This window comes from Notamacropus eugenii, chromosome 2, assembly GCF_028372415.1.
Source record: "Notamacropus eugenii isolate mMacEug1 chromosome 2, mMacEug1.pri_v2, whole genome shotgun sequence".
Taxonomy (NCBI): Eukaryota; Metazoa; Chordata; class Mammalia; order Diprotodontia; family Macropodidae; genus Notamacropus; species Notamacropus eugenii.
The window spans coordinates 519,902,058-519,927,920 of NC_092873.1; the positions used below are offsets into that span (position 1 = coordinate 519,902,058).

Here is a 25,863-nt window from a genome sequence, read left to right on the forward strand (position 1 = left end):
AGCTCACACTGGTTGCAGTCGGCAGTCCCAGCACTGTCTACTAGAGCCAGACATCTTTTATTGGAGGTTGTGGTGGCCAAAGTGCATGCCCTAGCACAGTTTAGAGAAAAGACAATACCAAAGTTTGTTCCAATTTACATATCCACAAGTGAGACTCCTCATGTGCTCAGGAAGTGTGTGAGTATAATAAGGTGCAAAAAACCATAGGATTTCATACTTCAACAAGTATTTATTTACACATGCATTTATTGGTTGATTCATTGATTAACTGATTGCCGACTGTGTGCCAGGCACTACGACAAAATAAAGACAAAGAAGAAAGAATCCCTAGCCTCAGGGATCTTACCTTCTCATGGGGAGACACTATATGTTCAAAATGAAGAAAGGTAACAAAGAATAAAGGTGAGAGTCCTGGACTTGGAATCAAGAAGACCCGAGTTTAAAAATTTTGATTCTTTCAGTTTGGTGGTACAATGGATAGAGAACCAAACCTGGAGTTAAGAGGACCTGAGTTCAAATCAAGCCCAAGACACCTACAAGCTGTGTGGCCCTTGGCAAGTCACTTGATCCTGTTTGCCTCAGTTTCCTTACCTGTAAAATGAGCTGGATTAGGAAATGGTGAACCACTCCAGTATCTGCCAACAAGACCCCATATTGGGTTACAAAGAGTCAGATACAACAGAAAAATACCTGAACAACTGGGTATGAATAATGGTGACGTCCCCTCTTGGTCCTCCCACTTGTCTGGTTTCTCATTCTTTTTGACTTGACCTTTATTCTGGTTATACTCTCTAATTTTGGTGTCCTTCAAGGCTGTGTCCCAGATTATTTTCTTTTCTCTGTATATTCTTTATCTCAATGACCTAATTAGCTCTCAATTAAACTAACAAGTTCAAGTATCACCTCTATGTAGATGATTCCCAGGTCTACACATATGGCCCTTGTTTTTCTCTTGAGTTCCTGTCCTTCACCATGAGTAGCCTATTGGATATTCCCAACTGCATGTCCCACAGGCATCTGAAAGACATCAGAAGTCATTTTCTTTCCACCTAAACCCTCCCCAGTTTCAGACTTCTCCATTACTGTTGAGCTGGCTACCATACTCTTTCTCACCCAAGCCTGAAATTTCCATGTCATCCTTGACTCGTCATTTCCCCTCACCTATAAATCTAAATACTCAGCAAATCTTGGGATTTCTAGCTTGACAGTGGCTCTACATTCTGTCTCATCTACATTCATAAATCTTTAATCAATGAAATGGAATTCTTTAACATAGTTAAGAAAGGGATAAGGAGCACAATGAAATGTGGAAAGACCTTTATAAAATAATGAAAAGGGGAAAAGGTAGACTCAGTAGAATGGAAAAATAATTATGAAAATATGTAGAAAAGTGAATGAGCATACGTTGGCTAAGAACTCTCATGGGAATTTGACGGGAGAGAAAATATATTGTGATACTATTTGCCCTGAAATTCACATAAAAGCCACATATTACTAAGCGAGTTTAGTTGTTTGTTTTATTGCTAATATTGTTTCTAGCAAAATGTTTAATTTCAAAAATTGGCATTAATCAGAAATTCATACTTTGCATACTCTTAAACATTATGGAGAAACTCAGACTCATTTAAAAAGTCTACAGGCATGTTTTGAGATCTGAAGGAAGGTCTAGAAGAGGAAATGATGAGGGAAGAGGCCCAGGCAGCATCATTTAGTAAGATAATACCTTCTACGTGAGGTGGCTCCATTCTCATCTTGACTTGTGGTTTTCAAACCTGACAATTGGTCTTGGAAAACAAGTTTTAGCAGAACAGTCTCTGGGGAATGGGGAAGAAGGGAGAGCTAAAGATGTACATTTAGCAGGTTCCTGGGCTTATAACCAAGTGGGAAAAGCCCCAAGAGAAAAGGATACGAGCCTGGCGATAGTATCTTAAAGCACTGGTTTGGGGATGAGAACACTTAGGTTAAAATTCTGACTCTGCCATTGGTTACCCTGTGGTCGTGAATAAGTCATTTAACCTCTAGGGACTTCAGTTTTCTTCTCTGTAAAATGAGAAAGTGGGATTAGATAGCCTGGCCTCTTCTAGCTTTGAACTGATGAGCTAATGAACTCATAAGCTACGTGGTGAAAAGAGCCACACTATTCATTCCTCAGAGTTCCAGAATCACAGATTTAGAGTTAGGAGACATCCCAAAGTTGATTAATTACACCATATCAGAGAGGGAAAAAAATTACTAATCCAGGGGCCAGAAGACTTGGGGGTTAAGCCCCCAACACGTAAGTCATGTTATAGCTATGAACAAACTGACTTTTTCTTCCTCAATTTCCTCATCTGTGAGATGAAGGATCTGAACAAAAAGGACTTTTAGAATCTACAGTGTCCCAGTTGGAAGACTCCCTAAGTCAGGGCTTCTTAACCAATTTTTTTCTGTGTCCTGGATCCCTCCTCCCAACAATTGCTAGCATTAATATATCTCTTTAAGGTTTGCAAAGCACTTTACAGATGTTGTCATTTGACCCCCATGACAGCCCAGGGAGGCAGATGTTATTAGACCCATTTTGATGATTAGGAAACTGATACAGATGAAGAGTTGACCAGAATCTCACAGCTACTGAGAGTTTGAAGCCAGATTTGAATTCAGTGTTTCTAGATCTAAGGATCTATCCAGGGCTCCACTTAGCTGTCTATATGTTTTCAAGTGTATAAAATGAAATAGTAGGATTACAAAGTAAATCAGTTATGTTAAAATTCAGTTATCAAAATATTTTTGTAAAGTAAGTGGATGCCAGGTCAAGAACCTCTGGATAAGATGGTAATGCTAAGAGTAGCTTATATTTGTAGAGCTCTTTTCCTAAAATCCTGTGAAGTGGATGCTACACATAGTACCCCCATTTTACAGAAAAGGAAACTGAGGTTCTTGAATGAGAAAGCTGAGGACCAGAGTGGGGATGTGATTTTCCTAAGGTTGCACAAATAGCAAGCAGCAGAATAAGACTTGAGCCAAATCTTTGTCACTTAGTCATTTTCAGTCATGTCCGACTCTTGGGCATGCCATTTGGGGTTTTCTTGACAAGGACATTGGAGTGGTTTGCCATTTCCTTCTCTAGCTCATTTTACAGATGAGGAAAGAGGCAAACATGGTGAAGTGACTTGCCCAGGGTCACACAGCTAGTAAGTGTCTGAGGCTGAATTTGAACTCAGGTCTTCCTGACTCAAGGTCTGGTGCTCTATGCACTGTACCATTATAATCATTTTAGAACTTGGAAGTCTTTCATTGCTCAGCTGAAAAATAAGGCACATTAGAGTAGATGTTCTCTAAGATTCCCTCCCATGATAAAACTATTATTTAGAAAATTATACCTGGAGTGTCTCCCTAACTTTATTAGATTGTTTGTGAGGCTCAAATATAGCAAATAAATCTTACAAATCTTAAAGTGGTATGGAAATGTTAGCTCATATTATAACTATCAATTTATGTTCTGCAGATGCCCCTTGCAAGATGCTCTTTTTATCATGAACGTTGTTATATGATTGTATAAGAAAAAAAAAATAAACATGGCCAAGGTGTCAAGTTCATGGCATAGATGTGATTGTTACCTTTCCTATAATGGGTTGGTTGGTGTGTTCCTTCTTTTGAGGTATTCTCTCCCTTCCCCACCACCACCCCTATTTCTGAAGCAAAAGAGGTTTAGGCTGTAGTTCACATCTGGTTCACAAAGAAAGGATTTGCATTTAAACTCATTACAACCAGAAAAACATGACTGAATGTCTTTCATTGGAAATGTCCCCTTCCCTGAATGCCACATTTGTAAATCTCTCTCTCTCTCTCTCTCTCTCTCTCTCTCTCTCTCTCTCTCTCTCTCTCTCTCTCTCTCCTCCTCCAATCCATACAGGTCACAGGATTGAGACTATCTCACAGCCTTGATGATCTGGCTCTTCTCTACTTGGCCACAGTTCAAGCCATTGCTGTAAGCATCTATTCAGATATTCATCTTTTTTTTAACCAAACATTTAATATCTCTCCCTCCCGCTGCCTTACCATGGATTACATACATACATACATACCTATATACATACATACATATATATGTAAGTAGGTATAATCATAAAAAAAACCCTCATGACAAACACTTAAGTGCAGTAAAACAAATTCACACATTGGCCACATCCAAAAATGTCAGTCTCACTCATCCATTGCCTCTCTGACAGGAAATGCTTCAGTTCCCTGTATTACTAAATAGCATCGATCACTTGGAATTTGATCCAGGGGTACTCCCTCACATGTTAGTTCATGTTTTAGGGGAAAAGATTCTGAATTAAAAGGAGCTCACCAAAAAGACATCAAACATCTTGCCCATCCAAAGTGGCAGGCTCACAAAGGTCCTGCCAATAACCTCATGTAACACAAAGTCTAAGGACATCAGCTTTGAATCATTTAGTCATTATTTGGCATTCTTGAGTATTGATCTGACTTATTTTCAACATTTCCTTCATGGTAAAGGGAAAAGTCAGACTCTGTGTGTTCTGTGAGCATGGCCCACTGTCAGAAAAGTTGACAAGTGAAAAAATATCCATTTGCAAAACAAATTAATAAAAAAATTTTAGTATCATTACACTCACATTTTCATAGAGTATTGAAGTTTAAAACCATAGAGATGTGAAGGCTTAGAGCCTTCTTAGAGCCAAGAGAATGCAAAGTCTTTGAGAAGAGGGCCTCAATGCTTGGTGATTGATTGATGAGGTATAACTGATCATTGAAGATTAACTATTATGATTTATGGAATAATAGACTATTAGAGCTTGAAAAGATATAGAACTTGCCTAGTTCAGGGAATCATTCATCTTCTTTTGGGTCCTGGACTCCTCTGCCAATCTGGTGAAGCCTATAGACTGCTCAAAATAATGTTTTTAAATGCATAAAATACAGTATATAAGATTACAAAGAAAACCAATTATATTGAAATAAAATGATCAAAGTATATTTTTTCCCCAAAAGACAAGTTCGCAGTTGTTGTGGATATAGTTATACCAGGGAGATATAACTAGATCTCAGATCTAGTTATACCAGAGAGGTTTAGCGACTCGTCTGTGGCCCTAGAGAAACAGGATTCAAATCCTCATCTTCAGCCTTCACAAGGTGTACCCTTCTACAGGGCCTTCATTTTCAAGTTACATTTATTAAGTGCCTATTTATACAATTGTTGGATGTTATCCAGAGTTGAATATGGTCCACAACCAGTGGAATAATTCAAGTAACTTGTTCGATTTTATTTCATTGGATTAAGATAGGGTTAATTAATATAATTAATCAGTCAAAGCAATTGAATTATTTGAGCGTGAAGATACAAGCTAAAACAGATAATGCTGCCACAAATCATCTTGCCAAAGAGAGGTAAGACAGAAAAAGAGAACGATATGAATCAACTACAGATAAAATCAGTCATAGACCTAAAGGAGGAAGGCACCTCAAAGGCCACTGAGTCCAACAGCCCTCATTGTACAGATGAAGACACTGAGGCCCCCAGAAGTTGTGACAGAATCATAGATCATAGATTTAGAGAGGGAGGGAACCTCGGAGACCATTTAGTCCAATTTCCTCATTTTACAAATAGGGAAACCGAGGCTCATTTAGGTCAAATATCTTGCCCAAAATAAGCATCAGAGGTAAGACGAGCTAAGGGTAGGAATATATTCCATCAGGTATATAAGGCACTAGATCATATAAGACACTAGCAATCTTTGTCCTGATTCCCATTCCTACTGTCAATTGAGTACCCAGAGAATGGTGAGCTGCATCTTCCCCTCATTGATTTAGGGTTATCTCTGAGGGTCAGTGGGTAAGCCCCCATCCATTTTGCTCCCCAGAAATATCATTCACCAGGGTTTGCTCTTCATATATGATTTTCCATTCCCAGTGATCAGCACCCAACTTTGAGTTTAACCAGTCAATTTCTCCTCAATATCATACATTAATATCACTTTTTTTCAAAGGGGTATTTATTGAAAAGATATAACAAGACCCAAAGTATTGTGATATATAACCAAAATGAGGCAAACTCTCCCACCTACAGCTTGGCCCTGGGAAAAGTGGGTTCAAGCACTACAATAAACATTTTCGCCCAGAATTGAAATCACCTTCAGATTAGCACAGAGGTTAGACCAGTTACCTACTGCGACTTAGCTGCCAAGAGGGTCATTGCATGGCTGAGTTAAACAGGTTGGATTGGCTCTTTCCCAGGTTCTTTTGATCTTTTTGAGATCTTACAAAGCCTTGAACCAAAGGAAAAAAAGGCATGCATGGCAGCTCGATCACAGACAAAAGTTTTTCTGTGAGGCTATGAGCTCACAGAGAAGGACGCTGCTCCATTTACCCTCTGAACTCCTAGTTGTCCTTATAGCTTGTGAGTAGTGCAAAAGAGAAAGGTAAGTTTCTCCCCTGGAACATTTAGTATGCCCCCTCAATTTCTCTTGTGCTGCAACCAGTGATTTTACCTCCATTAATCCATTAATATCAATAAGGATTTTTTTCCCCAAAGGGACATTTATGGAAAAGATATAACAAGACCCAAAGTATAGGAACATAAATTCAAAATGGGCATACACTTCTTTCTACAGCCTGGCCCTGGGTAGAGTGGGCTGAAACTTACAGAAGTAACTCTAAACATTCTTCTCACAACTGAGATTCTAGCACCTGAAAAAATCCAAAGGCTTTGCATCATCACACAATAGGTAGGCAGGAAACAGTCACAGAATCCTTATGTAGGCTTTGAAGTGGAGAACAGAACCCTCTATTACACATCTGGAAACAGACGCCCCAAGCATTCTTGGGCATTGGCACCAGGCAGTGGTGATTGCTTCTCCTTGGATGCATTCTGGACTGACCAATTCCTCAATTCAATAGTAGTTCAGTGGGAAGGGTCTTCAAAGGCCATCTAGTGGAAAAGAATGCAACAGCGCCGTCACCTCCATGTTCCTGGACTCCATGACTCTGCTTATATAAGCTTTTTGTAAGTCCTATCACACACCTGACTAACATTGACTTTACGTTCTGTTAAAACCTTCCGATCTCTTTTAAATGAACAACTGTTGTTTTCAAATGAACTTCACCTCATATGAGAAGAAGAGAAAGAAGACAGGCAGATGAGATCCATGCTCAAGCTTCACAAGTTATAACTTTATCTTTAATTTATATCTAAGCAGGTTATGTGGAGAAGGTGTGAAGGGAAATTTATTAGTCTTCTTTTAAATTTTTAATGTAACATTTTAGAAATTGTTTTCATGATTGTTCAGGTCAAGAAAAAGCCAGTAATCCAGACCTGGATTGTCTCATAGTTATTCTTTCTGGAAAAATATTACAGCAGGAGTCCTAGAGCTTTCTAAATGCAGTCCATTTAAAGTAGGAAAAAGAACCAGTCCTGTTTGTCAAGTCCCACCCACTCTGAAAATCAATTGTGTACTTAATGTACTTATCATAAGTGGCACATAGGGGTATTAACAACTTGCGTATTTAGGCTATCCATTGTCTTAATGACCTTTAAAATATCATTGTAGGGAAGCTTTTAAGAGAAAGGCTTTTAGATAGGACTTTATTGTAGAGTAATTTGAATTACTGTGAGCACAATTCATTTTGGAAAAGTATCTGTGTGCGTTGACCTTTAAGGAAAATGATGATGGTTTTAATGAAGCATGGTGATAACAGATACATTTCCCAGGATGGTAAATGGAGTAAAATAACATTCTGCTTCACCGGCTGAGAACAATATGCCAGCACCTATTTGTTGTTGACAAGCTGAAATTGAACAAATTCCTCCTTTGGACAGCACCAGCAATTGGGTTGTTAGTATTCCGTTGGAATAGGACAGTAATGAATTAGAAATGTAATTAAAGGTACTTGGAACTGTATGGAACCTTTCTTTAAGTTAAAAAAAAAATTAAACCATGCTTAATTGAAAATCTTGTCAAACAATGGCTTTTGTCATTAGGCTGTTAATCTATAGTTTTCTTTTCAGCAGTAAACCTCTTAAAAGAAAAAAAAATACAATTTGCATTTGAAGCCCCCAGATTTGCATTTTCTTCATGATGGGATTAAATTAACTTCTTTTTTCCTCCATAGTGGAATAGACTAATTTTAATTTAAATTTTCCCTGTATAAAACATTTTTTCCAGGCAGGTAAACACACAACAATCTTCCCACAATCGCCTTTGTTTGGGCATTTAGGGAGAAGGAGGAGGGATTTTACAGACTTGGATCCATGAGGCTTGAAGGAGAACAGGAATTCCAGTTACCACCATAGTCTTCACTGTAACCAGAAATGAATCTTCAGATGGCAGTTTATTAAGGTCCTATGCTCTAAGAAGAGAATGCACATTCAAAATGGAGGCTTTTCCCTTTAAAAAGATTCTCTGTATTCTATAGGAATGAGAAATAAGAATATAGAAGTCTGTACAAAGTCATGCTAATGGTTGGGGGGGAGGAGCAGATCAAGAAAGACCTTGTGCAGTAGTGACCCTGCAGCTTTTCTTTGAAGGAAGTTGGGGGTTCTTGAAGGAGAAGGTGAAGATGAGGATGTATCCCAAACAGAGCAGAGCCCAATATAAAGGTCTGTAGAGTGGGAGGAGACCTCATAGTCATCATGTACCACCTACTGTGAGCCAGGCATCCCACTCGAGCTACATGCGTAAAAAGATGGCAACACTTCCCTCGCGGAGATTGCATTCTAAAGGACAAGATAACATGTAAATAACTAGGTACATCCATTTGTCGTGGTGGTTCAATCATTTCTCTAGTGTGACCCTATAGCACACTGGCTATGGGGAGAGAGGGAGGGAGTCTCTCTACATAGTAGAAGAAACCAAGATTTTGAGCCAGGGTAACTGGGATGGTGATCCTCTCAACAGTAATAGCAAAGTTTAGAAAAGGGGAGGATTTGAGGAGAAAGATAATAAGTTTTGATTTGGGCATGTTGAGTCTAGATGTGTTGCTTGCATTGGGAAAATTATTTTTATAGCTGGGAGACCAAGCAATTAACCAAAAAGTATTTATTAAATACCTACTAAATGCCAGACTATCTGTGCCCAGTGCTGAGAATTCAAAAGGCAATAAATGAAACATTTCATATTCACAAAGGACCTTACATACTCCTAGAGTGAGGGGAAGAGAAGGAGAAGAGGGAGGGAAGGCAGGAAGGAAGGCAGGAAGGAAGGCAGGCAGGCAGGAAGGCAGGCAGGCAGGCAGGAAGGCAGGCAGGCAGGCAGGCAGGCAGGCAGGAAGGAAGGAAGGAAGGAAGGAAGGAAGGAAGGAAGGAAGGAAGGAAGGAAGGAAGGAAGGAAGGAAGGAAGGAAATTTACTAGACCTTTACAAGACATGATTGAGGATTAGAAAAAAAAAAGTTTGTCCAGTCTATCACTTAGCATGAGTGGGGGCTGAAGGGATACAACTCCAGTGCAAGACTGGTGTCTACTAAAGAGTGGAAGAAACGAAGGTCACCAGGACATTGGAAATCCATGGATCTGAACAAGAACCATATTGGATTGGATGGGTCACAAACTTCATGGGGAAAATACAGATATTACAACTATAATGAAATACAATGTGATGAAAGTCCCTCCTTTACTGAAATTATGTCTCCTGTTTTCCCCTGCACATTGTGGGGGATTTAGGAGCACTGTTCCCCTGTGATCTGGAAAGTAGGCATCAAAATTTTTGGCCCTTCTTTTGTACCAGAGAAGCAGTCTGAATTTCTTCTTTTTCTTTTTTGCGGTGTTTCCAGTACCTTATTGTAAAATTTGGGTCATAGGCTCTGTGGAATCTGCTGGCCTTCATGTGTCATCTGTGGCTTCCATAAAACTTCCCCAAAATTCTCATTTAATTTCTTATGCCAACCAGAGATATATGAAAACTGCAGTGGGGAAAGTCACAACGAGGAAAGGAAAATTGTGTTTCAGTATAAAGTTAGAAACTCAGGTTCACCCTCCCCAGTTCTCAAATCCTGACTTAATCACCCCAGTTGACTAGCCAGGAAGCTCAGCTCAGCCTCTGAGCACTAAGGATGGGCCAAGCTTCCCTGTATATAGATTGCGGCTCTGGAATCTCAGCCATTATTAGGCACTGTCCTTGGTATCTGGGCCTTCCAAGAGTTAGATTCAGAAGTTTACATTTCTGTTCAGTAGCCTTGTGGAAAGCCCCAGCTGACCTACTCTTGATGGTACAAGTGTCCATTACCCTATACTCCCCCTGGATCTTGCTAATGAACCTTTTTTCTTTTAAAGGAATGTCATGTTATCTTTAAGGCTTTTCCTATCCCTGACATCTCCTGTTCTAAAGCACCTCCCAGCTCTGACATCCCCTGTTCTCAGGACCCTCTCTCTGACATTCTCTGTTTCTTTGACTATATTTCTTAAATTCCCATCCTCTGAGTTGACTCTCTTGGTTTTTTCTGACCCAGTTTGCCCTGAAATGTTACATTAAATGGGTATGTGGACTTTGGAGGATTTGTTTTGCTTTCTTCTTTTGCTTCTCTATCACCAGTGATGCCATCTCTGCTTTGCCCTTGTAGCTTGGCACCCGTCACATTCTGGAGACCATGGAGGCAGCCGGTCATTCCATCAGCACCTTGTTTCTCTGTGGGGGTCTCAGCAAGAACCCTCTTTTTGTGCAGATGCATGCTGACATCACTGGTAAGTCAGAGAGAGAAGGAAACACCCAACCTGCCACTATTTAGGATCTGTGGGACAGATCTGGGGATCTGTGGGACAGAGGAAAAGTTAACGTTCCTGATGGCTCAGAGTTCTTGGAATGTGCAGAGCTCGTCTCCCCACCCTCGGCCACCAACCCTTGAGTTTTGCTTTTCTTAAGAGCACTAGAAACTCTTCTAAATTCTAGACTTTGAGCAGGAAGGCACTTCAGCATCCACCTAGGCCAGAGCTTCCCTTTGCAAATGAAGAGACCAGAAGGTCCAGAGAGACTCAGTGATAATGCTAGATTTGACTCCAAATCAACCATTCTTTCCATGGTCCTGAACTGTTTCTTCCACATCTACTGAGTGGAAGTGAGTCTGTTGGTATTGTTTAATTTATTATTATCTGTTTTTTTATCTGTGTACAATATCACTCCTCTCCAGCTAAACTACTTGAGGCCCAAGATTACAGGCTTTTGTCATTATGCTTCCTCCTAGAAATCTTAATGTGTAAGTTTCCCATTGTGTTTCCTTGCCTGCAGTGTAGATTCATGAACAGGGGTGCCTGAAGTAGCATGGCATCATAGGAAAGGCATTGGGTTAGGAGTGCATCAATACAATCACAAGTCAGTACTCCTTATCCCCCCCCAAAATAAACAAAGCACTAGATGAGAGGCCTCCACCTAAGGTCTGATGATCTCTGCCTTCCACATTCTTGCAATCCTACTGTACAAGATACTACATGATAAGTTCATGGATGAAATGTCAAACCAAGTGTTTAGTCACACGAGAACCCCTAGACGTTCACCATACAGTTCCCAGTAACAGTCAGGGAAGAAGGACTTCTCCTGTGGTGAAATGTCATTCCTACAGGCATCTCTTAATTGAAGACTTGTGATCAGAAGAGCAAGGGTTGAGACTGGGTTTAAGACTGAAAAACAGAGCTGGATTTCAAGTCAATAAGTATTTATTAAGCACCTACTATGTGCCAGGCACAATACTAAGCTGGAGGGATACAACTAAAGACAAAAACCAATCCCTATTCTGGAGAAACAGTCTAATGGGGAGAAACATGCAAACAGCTGTACATAAATAACATATAAACAGGGTAAATTGGAGATAATGGTGAAGGAAAAGCTCTGAGATTCAGGAGAAGGGCTTCTTATTTATATAATGTGGGACATTAGCTGAGACTTGAGAGAGAAGCCAGGAAGGACAGATGAGGGAGGGTACCAGATGGTGAAAAGGCTTAAAGAATCATGTCTGAGAATTCCCCCCGGAGCCTCTGTCATGGAATCACAGAGTAGGAGAGAGAAGTGAGGGGTATGTAAGAAAACTGACAGTTAGGAGGGGCCAGGTAAGGGACTTGAAGGTTAAACAGAGGCTTATCCTAGAGGTGATAAGGAGTCAGTGGAGGTTATTGAATAGGGAGAAACTGATTTCAGGTCCTCTGATGCCAAAGCCAGGGCTCCTGCCTCAGCATCACACTACCCTCATCCATAGAAACCTCATTAGGTTTCCCCAGGCTTTCCCCAGGCTCAGGCTTGCCTGCTGAATTCAGTTTTTTAAATTAAGAATGGTCTGACTACTTCTGATAAAATTGTAAATTGGAACTTGGCCTTTACTGTGGGGACTTCTAATTCTCTACCAGTCAAATGAACTTCCTACCTCATTACAGGCAGGAAGGACAATGGAAACCAGCCACAGGTGAGACCCCATGACACAGTGGCCTGGGGTAACCTGGACTAGGACCTTGGGACTGGTGGCACCCTCTGTTTGTCCAGTGAGATCAGTATTAAGCAGTAGCTTTGCTTTATTGAAATCCAGAGGAACATAGGGCCAGTTTCACTGTAGAGAGTCTCAGCTTTGGAAGCTATTCTCTGGGGGCTGAAATAAGAGGTCTATTAATAGGTATTTGGATTAAAATGTAAACTGGAATCCTTCGGCTGGAGCTAATGACCAGATACAGTCCAGTACAAAGGGCCCTTTTTTCTGGGCTTGGAATTCCCCTCCCTTTGTAAGGACATTGACTGACAGAGGAATGGCAAAGTTCATCTGCCTTCAAATGCTCTTGGTTCTGCTTAACTCATTAGTCTATCAGATAAAATAACTAGAATTCCAGAAGTTTCTCCCATCCCTTCCCCCATCCACCCCAATTCTTTGGAGAAAAGACCAAATTTGAAAGCAGCGCTGTGGAATCCAGGCCTCATTACTCAAACCAGGCAGAAAGTATCAGACACTGACTCCTGTCTCCTTCAAATATCTTCACTGCTCAAGTTTTCTCAGAGAGGAAGAGGGATATAGATTTCGGAAATTCCCTTTCCAGTACATCCACAGAAAAAGGGACAGTAAAGTTCTGAAACCTACTGGAAAGTGGCTTCTGACTTGCACAACCCTATAGATTCTGGGTCTGACAATCAGTTTGGTTGTTAAGGAAATCAGTTATTATCATTGACAATTAAAATAAAAAGATCTAGCTCTTTAAGGATGTAGATGGTAAGGACGAGGGTGATATTGATCACAGTGATGATGATACACAGCTAAATATTGCTTTTTAATCTAGACTGTAATTTTCATGAGTGGGGGGGGGGGATTCCTGGTATGGAAATTCTCTCTACCACTATGGATTGGCAGCTCATCTATAACTTTGAGTCTTTAAAGGTGTAAAGAATAGCCTAAGTTTAGAGTTAAATAGCCCTGGATTCAAATCCTCCTTTAGACAAATAGTAGTTCTGTGGCTCTTGGCCATGTGTTTAATGTTTCTCAACCTGGAAAATGGGGATAATACTATTAACTACTTCGCAAAGTTATTACTAGGATTAAATGTTATACGTAAAAGCTTAAAGTAGCTACACAAATGCTCATGATTATTTATATTACTGTTTGTGCCTTGACCCCAACACGGTGCTACCATTTTGGTCTTCTTTGAACATGAAGGACAACAACCAGCCATTCAGTATCTGTAGGGAGTTGCCCAGGGCGCTGGATAATAAAGTAAATTACCCATAATCCCACAGTAAGTTTTTGTCAGAGGCAGGACTTGTACCCAGGTCTTTCCTACTCCAAGACCAGTCCTTTAGCCAATATTCCGCGAGTGTCACAGCTGGGCCTGGGTTCAAACCTTTGCTCTGATACTTACTATGTAAATGACCTCAGAAAAGTCGCTCCTCCCTAGGATTCAGTTTCATTGTCTCTAAAAGGAGGGAGTTGGTATAAATGTTCTATAACAGCCAGATCTACTCAGTCGTTCAGTAAATATTTATTAAGCTTCAACCATGTGCCAGGTACTGGATATACAAAGAAAGGGAAAAGACAGTCCCTATTCTCAAAGATTTACAGTCTAACGGGAGACATAACATGCAAACAATTATGTCCAATCAAACGATATGCAGGACAAACTGGAAAGGTTCAAGAGAGACAAGGCCCTAGAGTTCAAGTACATTGGAAAAGGCTTCTCAAAGTCACTCTCTGTAGAACTCTGTCCCTCAATATCCTGGATGTAGTCAGGGATGCTGGGACTATCTGACCTCCAAGATCCCTTCTGTTACAGTACAGTAGGAATAGGGATGGTTTGGGGGACAAAGGACCTGAGCTCAAATCATGGTCCCACCATTTTCTTCCTGCATATCCTCAGACAAATCATTTTCTCTCTCTGGATCTCAGTTTCCTCATCGTTAAAATGGGAGGGTTGGAGAGGATGATCTTGGAGGTATCTTTCAGTTGTAAGTCCTTAGTTAATTAACTGTTGGAAGAAATGTTTTGTTCACAAACAGCAGCTGTATTTTTCCTTTATTGACTCTCTGATGGGTCAGTTTCTTTTTGCTCTGCTACCTCTGTTTTAGGGTTAGCTTGTTCTAATGGGTGCTGCCCCTCCATGGGTATATCAAGGTAGAACAATCTTTCTTATGGAAAGATCTTTGCCAACATGATCATGGTCAGAGGAAGGGATTCTGGTTGTGCTTTTTGAAAGAAACCCTGGACTCTTCAGTGGCCAGAATTCCTTCTTTATCCCCCAATTGAGGGGTCCCAAGGCCATAACTGAGTGAAAACATCCAGCTGTCTAGCCCTTTGAGGATTACAGAGGATTTCTCAGAGGACGCAGTCTTTGAAGCCATGGGTGGATCTATATGGTCAAGTCCATGTTGCAGAGGGAGCAAGAAGGCTCCAGGAGGTCACACAGCTGGTTAAGTCAGGGAATCAGCTTCTAACCCAAATGAACTCATGCTTGTCCTGTTTTCCACCCTACTTCCCTGGAATGAGATCTGTTTTGAGACATTTCCACCTTAAAGAGAGACTTTACAAAACTAAGAACAGAGATATCTCTTAAAGTAATCTTGTTTTGTTTGGTCAGGAAGGGAAAAAGAATGAGCCCTTACTATGTTCCTGCCTCTATGCTAAGCAAATACTGTCTCCAGTGATCTTTACAACAACCCTTTGAAGTAGGTGCTATTATGGTCTCTATTTTATAGTTGAGGAAACTGAGGCAAACAGAGGCTAAGAGACTTGCCCAGGGTCACACAACAAGTACCTGTCAGAGACAGTATTTGAACTAGATCTTCCTGACTCCAGACTCAGTGCTCTAACCATTGTACCACCTATTCTTGATCCTCTTTGTTGTTAGAGGATTATAGATTTAGAGCTAAATAATCCCTACTTTTTGGAGAAATTTAGGCATAGAACAGTTAAGTAATTTCCCAAAGGCAGCAGTCTTCGAACTTTTTGGTCTCTGGATATTTTGATACCTTTTTTTTTTTTTTAAAAAGGATAAATTTCTATTAATCTCTTTTGCTTTTTTTAAACGTTTTCTTCCAATATTCCTCCTCATCTCCCTCCAAGAAAACCATCCCATGTAACAAATAGCACTTTCTTAAACAAAAGAAAGAGGAAAAATCAACATAATTAGTTAGCACCTCCAAAAAAATCTGAAAATATGTGCCTTCTAAATCATTTGTGTACCTCCCCCCTTGAGCCCTTTACATTCTTAAAAATTGCTGAGGACTCAAAGAGCTTTTGTTCACGGAGGCTACAGCTATTGATATTTAGAAATTAAAATTCACACATTTAAAAATATTCATTTGCTAATCCATTTAAAAATAAGAATAAACTTATTACACATTAGCATAAATAATATTTTTTATGAAAAATAAATATATTTCCCCAAAAAGAATTCGTGAAAAGATTGGCACTTTTTTCAAATCTCTTGAATGTCTGCCTTAATGGAAGACAGCTGATTTCTCCTAACTGCTTCTGCATTTAATCTATTGGGACATGTTGTTTTGGTTGAGGTAGAATGCAGAATATCTGGTCTCATGTAGAAGGGAGGATTATTTTCATGGGTAAATAATGGTTTACTATTGTTATGAAAATGTCCTGGATCTCATGGATCCCCACTTAAGGGGTCTTAAGTCTCCCTGGTGATCAGCACTTTGAGAACCATTAGCTGAGGGAGACCCTAGTCTCCCTCACAGAGACCCAAGTCCTAGTCACAGCTAAAGAGGATAACAGGACTCCAGAGGTTATCTAGTCCAACTTTTTCAATTCATAGATAAGAAACTAAGGCCATAAAAGATGGACTTACCCCGCAACACACACAGCAAATAGCCAGGTTGAACCCAGATACCCACAATTCTGTCCACATAGTCCCTATTCTAGTTACATTGGCTTCAATACCCAGTCATGGCCCCATAGCCTGCTACTTTTATCTTCTGCTAATTATTACCTTGGTCTCCCTCTATACACCACCACCACCACCACCAATGACAGTCACAAATCTTCATCCCTAGGAAACTGTTGCAATATAATTTCCATCTTTCTATTGCTTATCCACAAGCTCAGAGGCCATTGAGTCCAATTACTTCATTTTACAGATTAGTCTACTGAGGCACAATGGAGTTAAATGATTTTCCAGGTCTCATAGCTATGACATGACTGAGGTAGGATTTGAACCCAGTTCTCAATGACACAAAGTCTCCTTGATGTCCTGCTGCCTCCCCAGGGAAGGGGTTGTTATGCTTTGTTGTTCTTGTGGCTGAGTTGTTCTGTTTTTTATTTGTTTGTTTGGTCTTTGTATCTCTAGCACCTAGGCAAGTACTTGGCACATAGGAGGTGCTCAACTGAAGCTTATCCAGTTGAATTAAATCAAATTTCATCATGGTAGGGCTAAAAAAAAAACTTGGTTTAAAGTTAGAACAATTTGGTACAAACACTGCTTTGACTGCAAACCACTAATCTCTTTGGGCCTCAGTTTCCATATCTGTAAAATAAAGGGATTGGGCAAGAAGTGTCTATGGTCCCTTCCAGCTCTAGGAGCCTACCAATCTAAATTCCTTATCCAGACCTCATTTTCCTAATCTGTAAAATGGGCTTGTCAGATTGGAGGCCTCCAAGGTTTCTACCAGCTTCAGATCTGGGATACTGTCTGTGTGTGATCCCTTAGGCTCCTGAACCAGTAATATAGGCAGGGAGCTCCTTCGGTGCTGTGCATCTCCAGGAGCACAATGGGGAAGATCTTCTGAGCCCCAATTGTTGTTTGCCCTGAGGTCAGGGGCTGCCTCTCCCTCTTCCTTCTTTCTTATCTTGCTGTTCCCTGTCTTGTCCAGGCTTGCCCATCGTCCTTTCCCAAGAGGTGGAGTCTGTCTTGGTTGGGGCTGCTATCTTGGGAGCCTGTGCCTCTGGGGACTTCACTTCAGTCCAGGTACGTGCCTGCCCAGGGGCAGGGCCTGGTCCCAGGCCTGCCTCTGCTGTCTGGCTGTCAACAGCCTTTCTGAGCTATTTGAGAGTTTGCAAAACACTGGCAAGAGTATCATTAAGAAAGGGAGGCAACAGCCCAGGGAGGAACACAGCCTTCCTGCCTCTGGCACCTCAATTGCTGCTGGCCCTGGATCTTCTCCCCACCCTACACACACACATACACACACACCCCACATGATACCACACACCACATACCACACATACAAACACACCACACACATCACAACACACAGACAACACATGCCACACACACCATAGCACACACTACTGTACACACACCAAAAACATATACCACATACAGCACACCACATACCACACATACAAACACATATACACACCAAAAACACATACCACACCACACACACCACACCATACACAAACACACCACACACACACACCACACACACACACACACACACACACATACCCTTGTTTTGCATTTTCAGAAATCTCTTTGTTCTGTTATGCCATGACATATGGCATTCTAAAGGCCCCTATCACAATCTTCAATGGGTTCTTATGAAGAAAATGTTCTGGGAATCTTGGAATGCTCTAGAAATGTTGAGTTCTGGTTATTTAAGTGTATAAAATATATAATATATGCATATGTACATGTGCATATACACATACATGTCATGCTTCCATTTTAGGTGATCTAGACTTGTGCAGCAAAGCCCTAATATACAACCTATGCATACATGTAGATGTATATGTACCCATATGTATATAGTTATATGTATCTATACACATATAATCTCTCCATCTGTCCGTCTCTGTCATCACGTGTGTCTGTCTGTCTCTTTCTCCCACCCTCTCTGTTGTCTCTTTCTCTCTGGCTCGTGTACACAGCACTTTCTCTTGCTCTACTTTCCCCCCCACACAGACATTGCTGGTGGGTCCAATACAATGAATGCTGTTTATCCAGCATGGACTGTATTGCTTAGTTCTTCCTCTTTGTGCTAGGACCATGGGATCTTCCAGAAATGGAAGGGAACTAAAGGAGGAGGGAGAGAGAAACAAAGAGATAGAGACAGCCCCAAGCATGTTCAAGTGAGTGGGAAGGACAGTCCTTGAAGTCAGGACCTTGCTTCCTAATGAGGAAAGATAACAACCACAAAAGGCAGTTGAAAGGAGGGAGCATATCCTCTGAAGGAAGGGTCCTGGTGGTTCCTGCAAAATCTCACCTATGAGAGTAAATGGGAGGAAAAAAAGAAGAGAGAGAAGGAGGAAGAGGAGAAAAAGAAGAAAGGAAAAAGAAAGAAAAAAGGAACGAAGGAAAGAGAAAAAGAAATAAAAGAAAAGGAAAAAAGAAAAGAAGGAAGAAAAGAAAGAAAAAGGAAGGAAGGAAGGAAGGAAGGAAGGAAGGAAGGAAGGAAGGAAGGAAGGAAGGAAGGAAGGAAGGAAGGAAGGAAGGAAGGAAGGAAGACAAAATGAGAAACATAGAAAGGACCTGGATTACACTTAACCTGTGGCTTTTTTCTCCAAGTCTCTCCTTGATTCCTGAGTGTCTTTTGTCTTGTACATAGATTGCTTTCTCTACCTCCAAGTTCCATTGTCATATTTCCAGTGATTCCTCCCCATGCCATCAGCTTTCTTCTGTGGCTGATTGCTAGTTAATGCCTATAAGCATTTCTGTCTGGAGCTAAAAGGTCCTGGTCTTGAATGATTAGGGAATACGTTTGGCTTCCTGATTGAATTTTCTGAGCCCCTTATCCATTTCCCCATCTACCACATGAGAGGAGGGCAGCAAGTCGAGGTGAACATTGGTGGCTTAAGGAAAGATTTCTTTCTAAATTTGATACCAGGCCTTCCCCTTATGATCGTTATTGGCCACATCTGTATTAACATCCTGGGCTTTCTTCCCCTAAGAAGCTGATGAAGGAAAGCCTCTAGTTCTGGATGTAATCTGTGGCAAAGCTCTGCTTCCAACCCACTTTTCAGAGGGGCGACATCAGTGCAGGCAGCAAAATGTCTTTCCGATGCCTCAGATAACAAACTTACCCTATGAAGGATCCATGAAGCTTGCTTTCCCCTTCCCATAGATTTGTCTTCTAAAGTAGGTGAATTTACCCCAGACTCCTTTGTCGTTGCCTCACCCATCCCATAGTATGAGTTTGTTCAAGCATTTCACTTCCCTCTTTAAAGAAATGGGGTTCATTTTTTTTCAGAATCAACATCTAAGTTGGAAGCAATCTATTAATGAGCATTAATTGTCTGCTAAATGACAGGTACTGGGAAAACCAAATGTCCTTGGTCTCACATTCTGGGGAGCAAAGGGGACATTGGAGATAGGGGCATGAAATACCCCATGTACACAGATAATTACATAGATGTACAGAGTAGTTACAAGGAATTCCTTAGGCCATCTAGGACCCTCAGTAGCTTAAAACTGCCCTAAGACTTTTGGGACATGTGATGCATTCTAGAAATGACCTCTTTGAGAGCAGGAACTATTTTTGTTATTTTTCAATCATATCTGACTCTCCACGACCCCATTCCGGGTTTTCTCGGCAGAGAAACTGGAGTGGTTTGTCATTTCCTTCTCCAGATCATTTTACAGATGAAGAAGCTGAGAAAAACAGGGTTAAGTGACTTGCCCAGGGTCACACTGCTAATGTCTGAAGTCAGATTTGAATTCTAGTCCCCCTGACTCCATCCAGGATTAGCACTCTACTTACTACACCACTGAGCGGCTCCTTCAGCCTTAGTCTTTTTATACTCTCTACTGAGCACCTAGTCGGTACTTAATAACAACATGTTGAATTGTTAGTCATGCTGCCTGGATTGGAAGGGTTCTAGTGAGAGACCATTCACCCCTTGTAGGTAATAAGAAATAATAGACATGGAAGGAAGGGAAGGGAAGGGACTAGGGAAATATATATGTGTGTGTGTGGATATACATACACATGTATACATATATATACATATATATGTTTAAATATTTTTACATATTAAATATATGAATTCAAAAATAGGTAAAATATAAAGTAATACATTGGGCCTCTTCATCAAAACTAATATTGTTCTATCAAAGGACTTGTTCATCCATTGGTCACCACAAGTGTGTGGGCTGAGAGGGTCACCCATGGAAACCCATTAGTCTCTTGGAGAGTCAGTATTATGACTAAGTCCTTAAGATTAAGTAAAAGCAAAAGACAGGTCAACAGGCCATAATTTAATCAAAAATCTACTGTGATTGGGAAGAGCGCCCAGAAAACTCTGAAAAAAAAATTCAACAGTTGAATTCAGATTCTTGGAATGCATGGAGCTAGCATTGAAGTCTGTGAATGAGCCTTTGGTTGGGGGAGTTCAACAAGGCATCCTCAAGTATGTGGCTAAAAAAAATAATGGCTTCATTATTGTCCTGGTCTGAGGAAGGTGGCTCTGGATGCTGCACAGTGCCCCGAGTTAAGGATGCATTTAGGCTGCTTCTCCCTCTTCTATGGTTTGAAAGCTAACCCCTTTTCCGCTTGCTAGAGTTCTCCTTAATAGGCTGATCCTTCACCTGAAAGATGGTCATACACCTGAGAGCCAGTGTGGCTTCAGAAAAGGTCGATGAACATTAGATGTGGTGTTTTCTGCCTGACAACTCCAGCAGAAATGCCAGGAGCAGAATAGAGGTCTGTACACAACCTTTGTAGATCTGATCAAAGCCTTTGACGCTGTTAGTCATCAGGGCTTATGGAAAATTATGTCAAAATTTGGTTGCCCAGAGAAGTTCATCAATATTGTACGTCAGTTTCATGATGGCATGTTTGCCCGGGTTCTGGATAATGGACAAAGCTCTCACGCCTTCCCAGTCACCAATGGAGTGCAACAGAACTGTGTGCCTGCTCCCATGCCTTTTAGCATGATGTTTTGAGCCATGCTGTCAAATGCTTTCATTGAGAATGAACACAGCATCAAGGTCAACTACTGTACTGATGGTAAGTTCTTCAATTTGAGAAGGCTACAAGCCAAGACCAAAGTAGAGGGAGTGTAGGTACATGATTTTCTGTTTGCAGACGATTGTGCACTCAATGCAGCCTCTGAAGCTGAGATGCAACAAAGTATGGATCAATTCTCTTCTTCCTGTGCTAATTTTGGCCTAATAATTAACACCAAGAAAACACAGGTGCTGCATCAGCCACCACCACTCCAAACACTGAGCTAGATCTGGCAATGGGTCATTGTCAGAGCTAGCTCAGTGTTTGGGAGGCTCCAAAGAAAAGTTTGGGAGGGAAGAGGTCTTAGACTGACTACCATAGTGAAGGTCTACAGAGCCATTGTGCTGACCTCATTGTTGCATGTCTGTGAAACATGGACAGTCTGCCAGAGGTATGCCAGGAATTTGAATCACTTCCATTTGAACTGTCTTAGGAAGATTCTGAGGATCACCTGGCAGGATAAGGTACCAGACACTGAAGTCCTTGTTCTAGCTGAACTGCCAAGCATTCAAACTATGCTTCAGAGAGCGCAACTCCAATGGACTGGCCATGTTGTTGAAATGCAAAATGTACACTTGCCAAAAAGACTATTTTATGGAGAACTCACATGGAGCAGGTGATCACATGGTGGTCAGAAGAAGTGATACAAGGACACTCTCAAGGTCTCTCTCAAGAGCTTTGGATTTTACTGTAAGATATGGGAGACACTGGCACAAGACCACTCAGCATGGGTGCCCACATCAGAAAGGGCGCTGTGCTCTATGAGCAAAGAAGAATTGAGACATCACAAAGTAAATGGAGGATGAGCAAATTTGGAGTATCCACCCCAAATATTCACACAGACTATCTGTGCCCAACCTGTGGTAGAGCATTCTGAGCTCATATTAGTCTGATCAGTCACAGTCAGACACACTCAAACTTCACTACATCATGGTGATTTCATTTTGGTCCTCTTCGAAGACAAAAGACAACAACCAACCAACCAACTGAGCTGCCTGGACACTGAATCACATCAAATAAGGTGAAATGGAAAAAAAAAGATGATTGTAATATCTTATACTTGGATTACAAACGTGGGAGGTGTAGATGGACTGCAGTTTATCTGAAAAAAAAAAATCTCACGGGCTTTTAGTGGCCTGCAGACTCCATATGAAGCAACAGTACATTGTCGTGGCCACAAAAACTAAGACGAAGCCTTGGTTGGTTTAAGGATGCATGTTGACCAGGAATAAGGAGGTAATGGTGGTTCTACTGTAATCAGCGTGCCCTAAAGTACTGTGGTCAGTTCCTGACCCCAAAGTTTGAAAATCATATTGGCAAGCTGGAGCACTTCAAGAGTAAGGCAAACAAAATGGTCCAGGAACTTAAACACATCCCTCAGAAGGATTAATCGAAGAAGCTAGGGAAGTTCAGCCTAGAAAAGAAAAAGTTTAAGAACAATGTTCTACTTGTCTTCAAAGCTTTCCAGAATTGTCAAGTGACAGAAGCATTAGACATTTTGTGCTTGACCCATTAAAACCAAGAACAATGGGTAGAAATTTCAGAAGGACAAATATACGCTTGATGTCAGAGAGAAACTTCCTGACCAATGGAGTTATACCAAAGTGGAATGGGGCGCTGCTTCTTGTGCTAGGTTCTCCCTTGCTGGAGCTCTTTCAGTCAGAGGCTGGCTGAACTTTTGTCAGGGATTCCTATTTAGCTATAGGTTGGACTAAGTGAGATCTTAGGTCTTTTCTAACTCTGAAATTCTGTGTACTTCCTCCATATTTATTCTAGGTTCATCTATGTGTTTTGTTTTGTTTTAAACAAAGATGTTGAATATTATCAAGAGCTAATGGAATTTCCAAAGGAAGGTGTATTTGATCTCTTTCTTACCCCGCTCTCTGTTCATCTCAGTTAATGTAGCTATGGGATATCGTCACAGATGAAGAGATTTTAATGTGTTAGCTAAATGATAATATGTGGTGATCCCTGTACCAAGTACAAACAGATTTTTCTGATGAGCCAGAAGGGAGCAACCTCTTTGCATGAGCAGAAATTGTCTACAGCTCTGTAGGGCTTTAAACAGCTAAATCCTGAAAGAGTTTAGAGTGTGTGGTTTAGAAGAGTTGGACACAAGATAAGCCAAGATCATCCTGTGAAATGGATCTCTGATGACATGGGGGAGGGTAAGGAAGGGATTTTTCCCTTCTTCCATCTGCCATCTAGAAATGGAGCTACTCTCCCAGAAGTAGAGACCCTATCCCCCAATTGATAGTTCAGGAAAGTTCAGGGCACAATGGAGGGACCAGAGACACACTTCAGATAGACATGGCTACAGAGAAGTAACTATTTGAGAGAGTGGAGACAGCTGTGGACTTGAGAGAGCTAGTCCTGACTGTCAAGCATCAAGCTATGGAGAAGAGTGGACCCTGGGAGCCCAGATGAGCTACTTGACAGGCAACAATACTGTGCCCGAGGTGGGAGGAGAAGGAGGACCTTTGTGAGGGCTATTTAGAGAGTAAAGGTGCTGAGGTCCTGAAGTTCCTGAGTCATGAGTTGGCTTGGCCATATGTGTCTCCTCCATGTGTGTTTCACAGCAATTGTATTGTTTCTATTCCTTTGTCACCAGATATGTTAGTGAAAGCACACAACTTAAGTTGATCAGAAGAATATTTTGTAACTGTTTCTCTGCCATCTTAGTAAAGATAAAATTGGGTCTACTGGCTGTTAATGGGAAGCATGCTAGCAGAGGCTCATGGGCCAGAGTTTTAGATGGATAACCTAGTATGATATACCCTTTGAGGCTGTTAAAGTAGTTACAGGTTTAGGTACTTAACTGATGAACCTGTGAGTGCTGAGAGTGTGTGTGTGTGTGTGTGTGTGTGTGTGTGTGTGTGTGTGTGTGTGTGTGTGTGTATGTGTGTGTGTGTGTGTGTGTGTGTAGGAGGAGCATAGACTGTGCAACATGAGGATTTGGAGAGTGGATAGAATGCGTTTGTGTCATAAAAGGACAGGTGATTGCCAACATACTAGAAACCTGTAGGTGAGGTTCTCTAACCCATACTTCTCAATCTTCCTTCTCAGTTCCTACTGTAAAATTTTATTGGAAAGGATCAATCTTGAGATGTCAGGCTTCTGTGTTTGAAATTGTCCAATATGAAGCCCAGGAAAGGGTTTGTTGCAGCCATCAGGGATGCTGAACCACAGTACTGGCAAACTCTGCTGTGAAAATCCAACTGCCTCCAAATAGCCCCGAGAGGAGGCATCTCCAGATGCCAAATCAGATAGCAGAAATGAATTAATTCCTTAGTACATAGCTTCACAGTTGTTTCCAGCCTAACCAGTCAAGGTTAGAGGTTGAAGAAAGCAAGTTAGTAAGTGAGTCTTATCTGCTTCCATCTCTTTTTAACCCAGAAGGTCAAGAAGAAGGGTTGGGAAAGAAGGGACCCAAAGAGAAGGATGCATTTCCTTGGAAATGTTATTTATTGGATGAGCCAAACAAGAGAAGGAAATAAAATAGCTGTTCCCTGTCCAGTAAGGGCATCTTCTTCCCTCATCTCATTAAAAATTGAAAGCACTCTTGTTTTTAAGTAGGGTAAATTCATAATTAAGTGCTACATAATCAACTTGTGTAAACACAATGCTGAAGAAGAAGGCCAAATTAATCACTGGGTTGGCTTGGTTTTTTTACCCTATTAATGCACCTTTTACCAAAGCTCTTCCTGTGGTTCCAGGATGCACTTCAAGCAGCAGAATGGATGGGCATTGTGTGGCTGATGGATTACAAAGGGCTAAAATGGGAGAATTTGACTGTGCAGCAGAGTTAGGAGTGTTCAAAGTCTGTGGAGGAGCTCAGAGTTCTTTCCATAAGACAGAACCCTGTCATCCCATCATAACCGTAGCCTAGGAAACAGGCAGATGGCATCTTGGTCAAGGATTTGAGGGCACCCATCCATCTCCTCTATACTTTCATTGCTGGCTAATGATGCACTTCCATACTTTTAGAAGGTGGTATTCTCTTTCCCTAAATTTTCCTTCATTTCTTAAGTTTTCATTTTTACTTATCACTTCTATCCTCTCAACAGAATGTTAAGTCCCATGAGGGCAGGAACCATGTCTTTGTTCTCTTTCCATGGTCCTGAGCACTTAATATAAATAGCACATCAATGGATATTATGTGTGAGGGAATAATAATGATAAAAAAACATTTATTAAGCACTTTCTTATATAAGTTCATTGAAAGTACAGATTTTTCATCCTTTGTATCTACACTCCACAGGCATCTCTAGCACATGGTAAGATGCTTAATAGATGCACATTGAATGTTTGCAAAGCACTGGAGATACAAGTACAAAAAAACCAGGCAATTCCTGCCCTTGGGTTCTTACATTCTAATAATTTAGAGGCAGCTAGATGGTGCCGTACAATGCCAGCCCTGGAGTCAGAAAGATCTGAGTTCAAAATGCAGTCCCAGACACTTAGTAGGTATGAGGCCCTGGGAAAGTCACTGAAATTCTGTTTCAATTTCCT

General features: G+C 41.1%; 1 protein-coding gene across 14 annotated transcripts in view; it reads left to right on the top strand.

Moving 5' to 3' along the window:
• The window catches only part of FGGY (FGGY carbohydrate kinase domain containing), a 537,121-nt gene that overhangs the window by 432,181 nt on the left and 79,077 nt on the right, over window positions 1–25,863 (top strand). For 13 of the 14 annotated variants that reach the window (XM_072649657.1, XM_072649652.1, XM_072649650.1 and 10 more), the window contains 3 exons: window positions 3,893–3,967; window positions 10,556–10,676; window positions 17,275–17,369. In XM_072649657.1, coding sequence (XP_072505758.1) covers window positions 3,893–3,967; window positions 10,556–10,676; window positions 17,275–17,369 — 291 coding nt within the window. The remainder of the gene's footprint in view (window positions 1–3,892; window positions 3,968–10,555; window positions 10,677–17,274; window positions 17,370–25,863) is intronic. The other variant, XM_072649654.1, reaches the window with a different exon arrangement.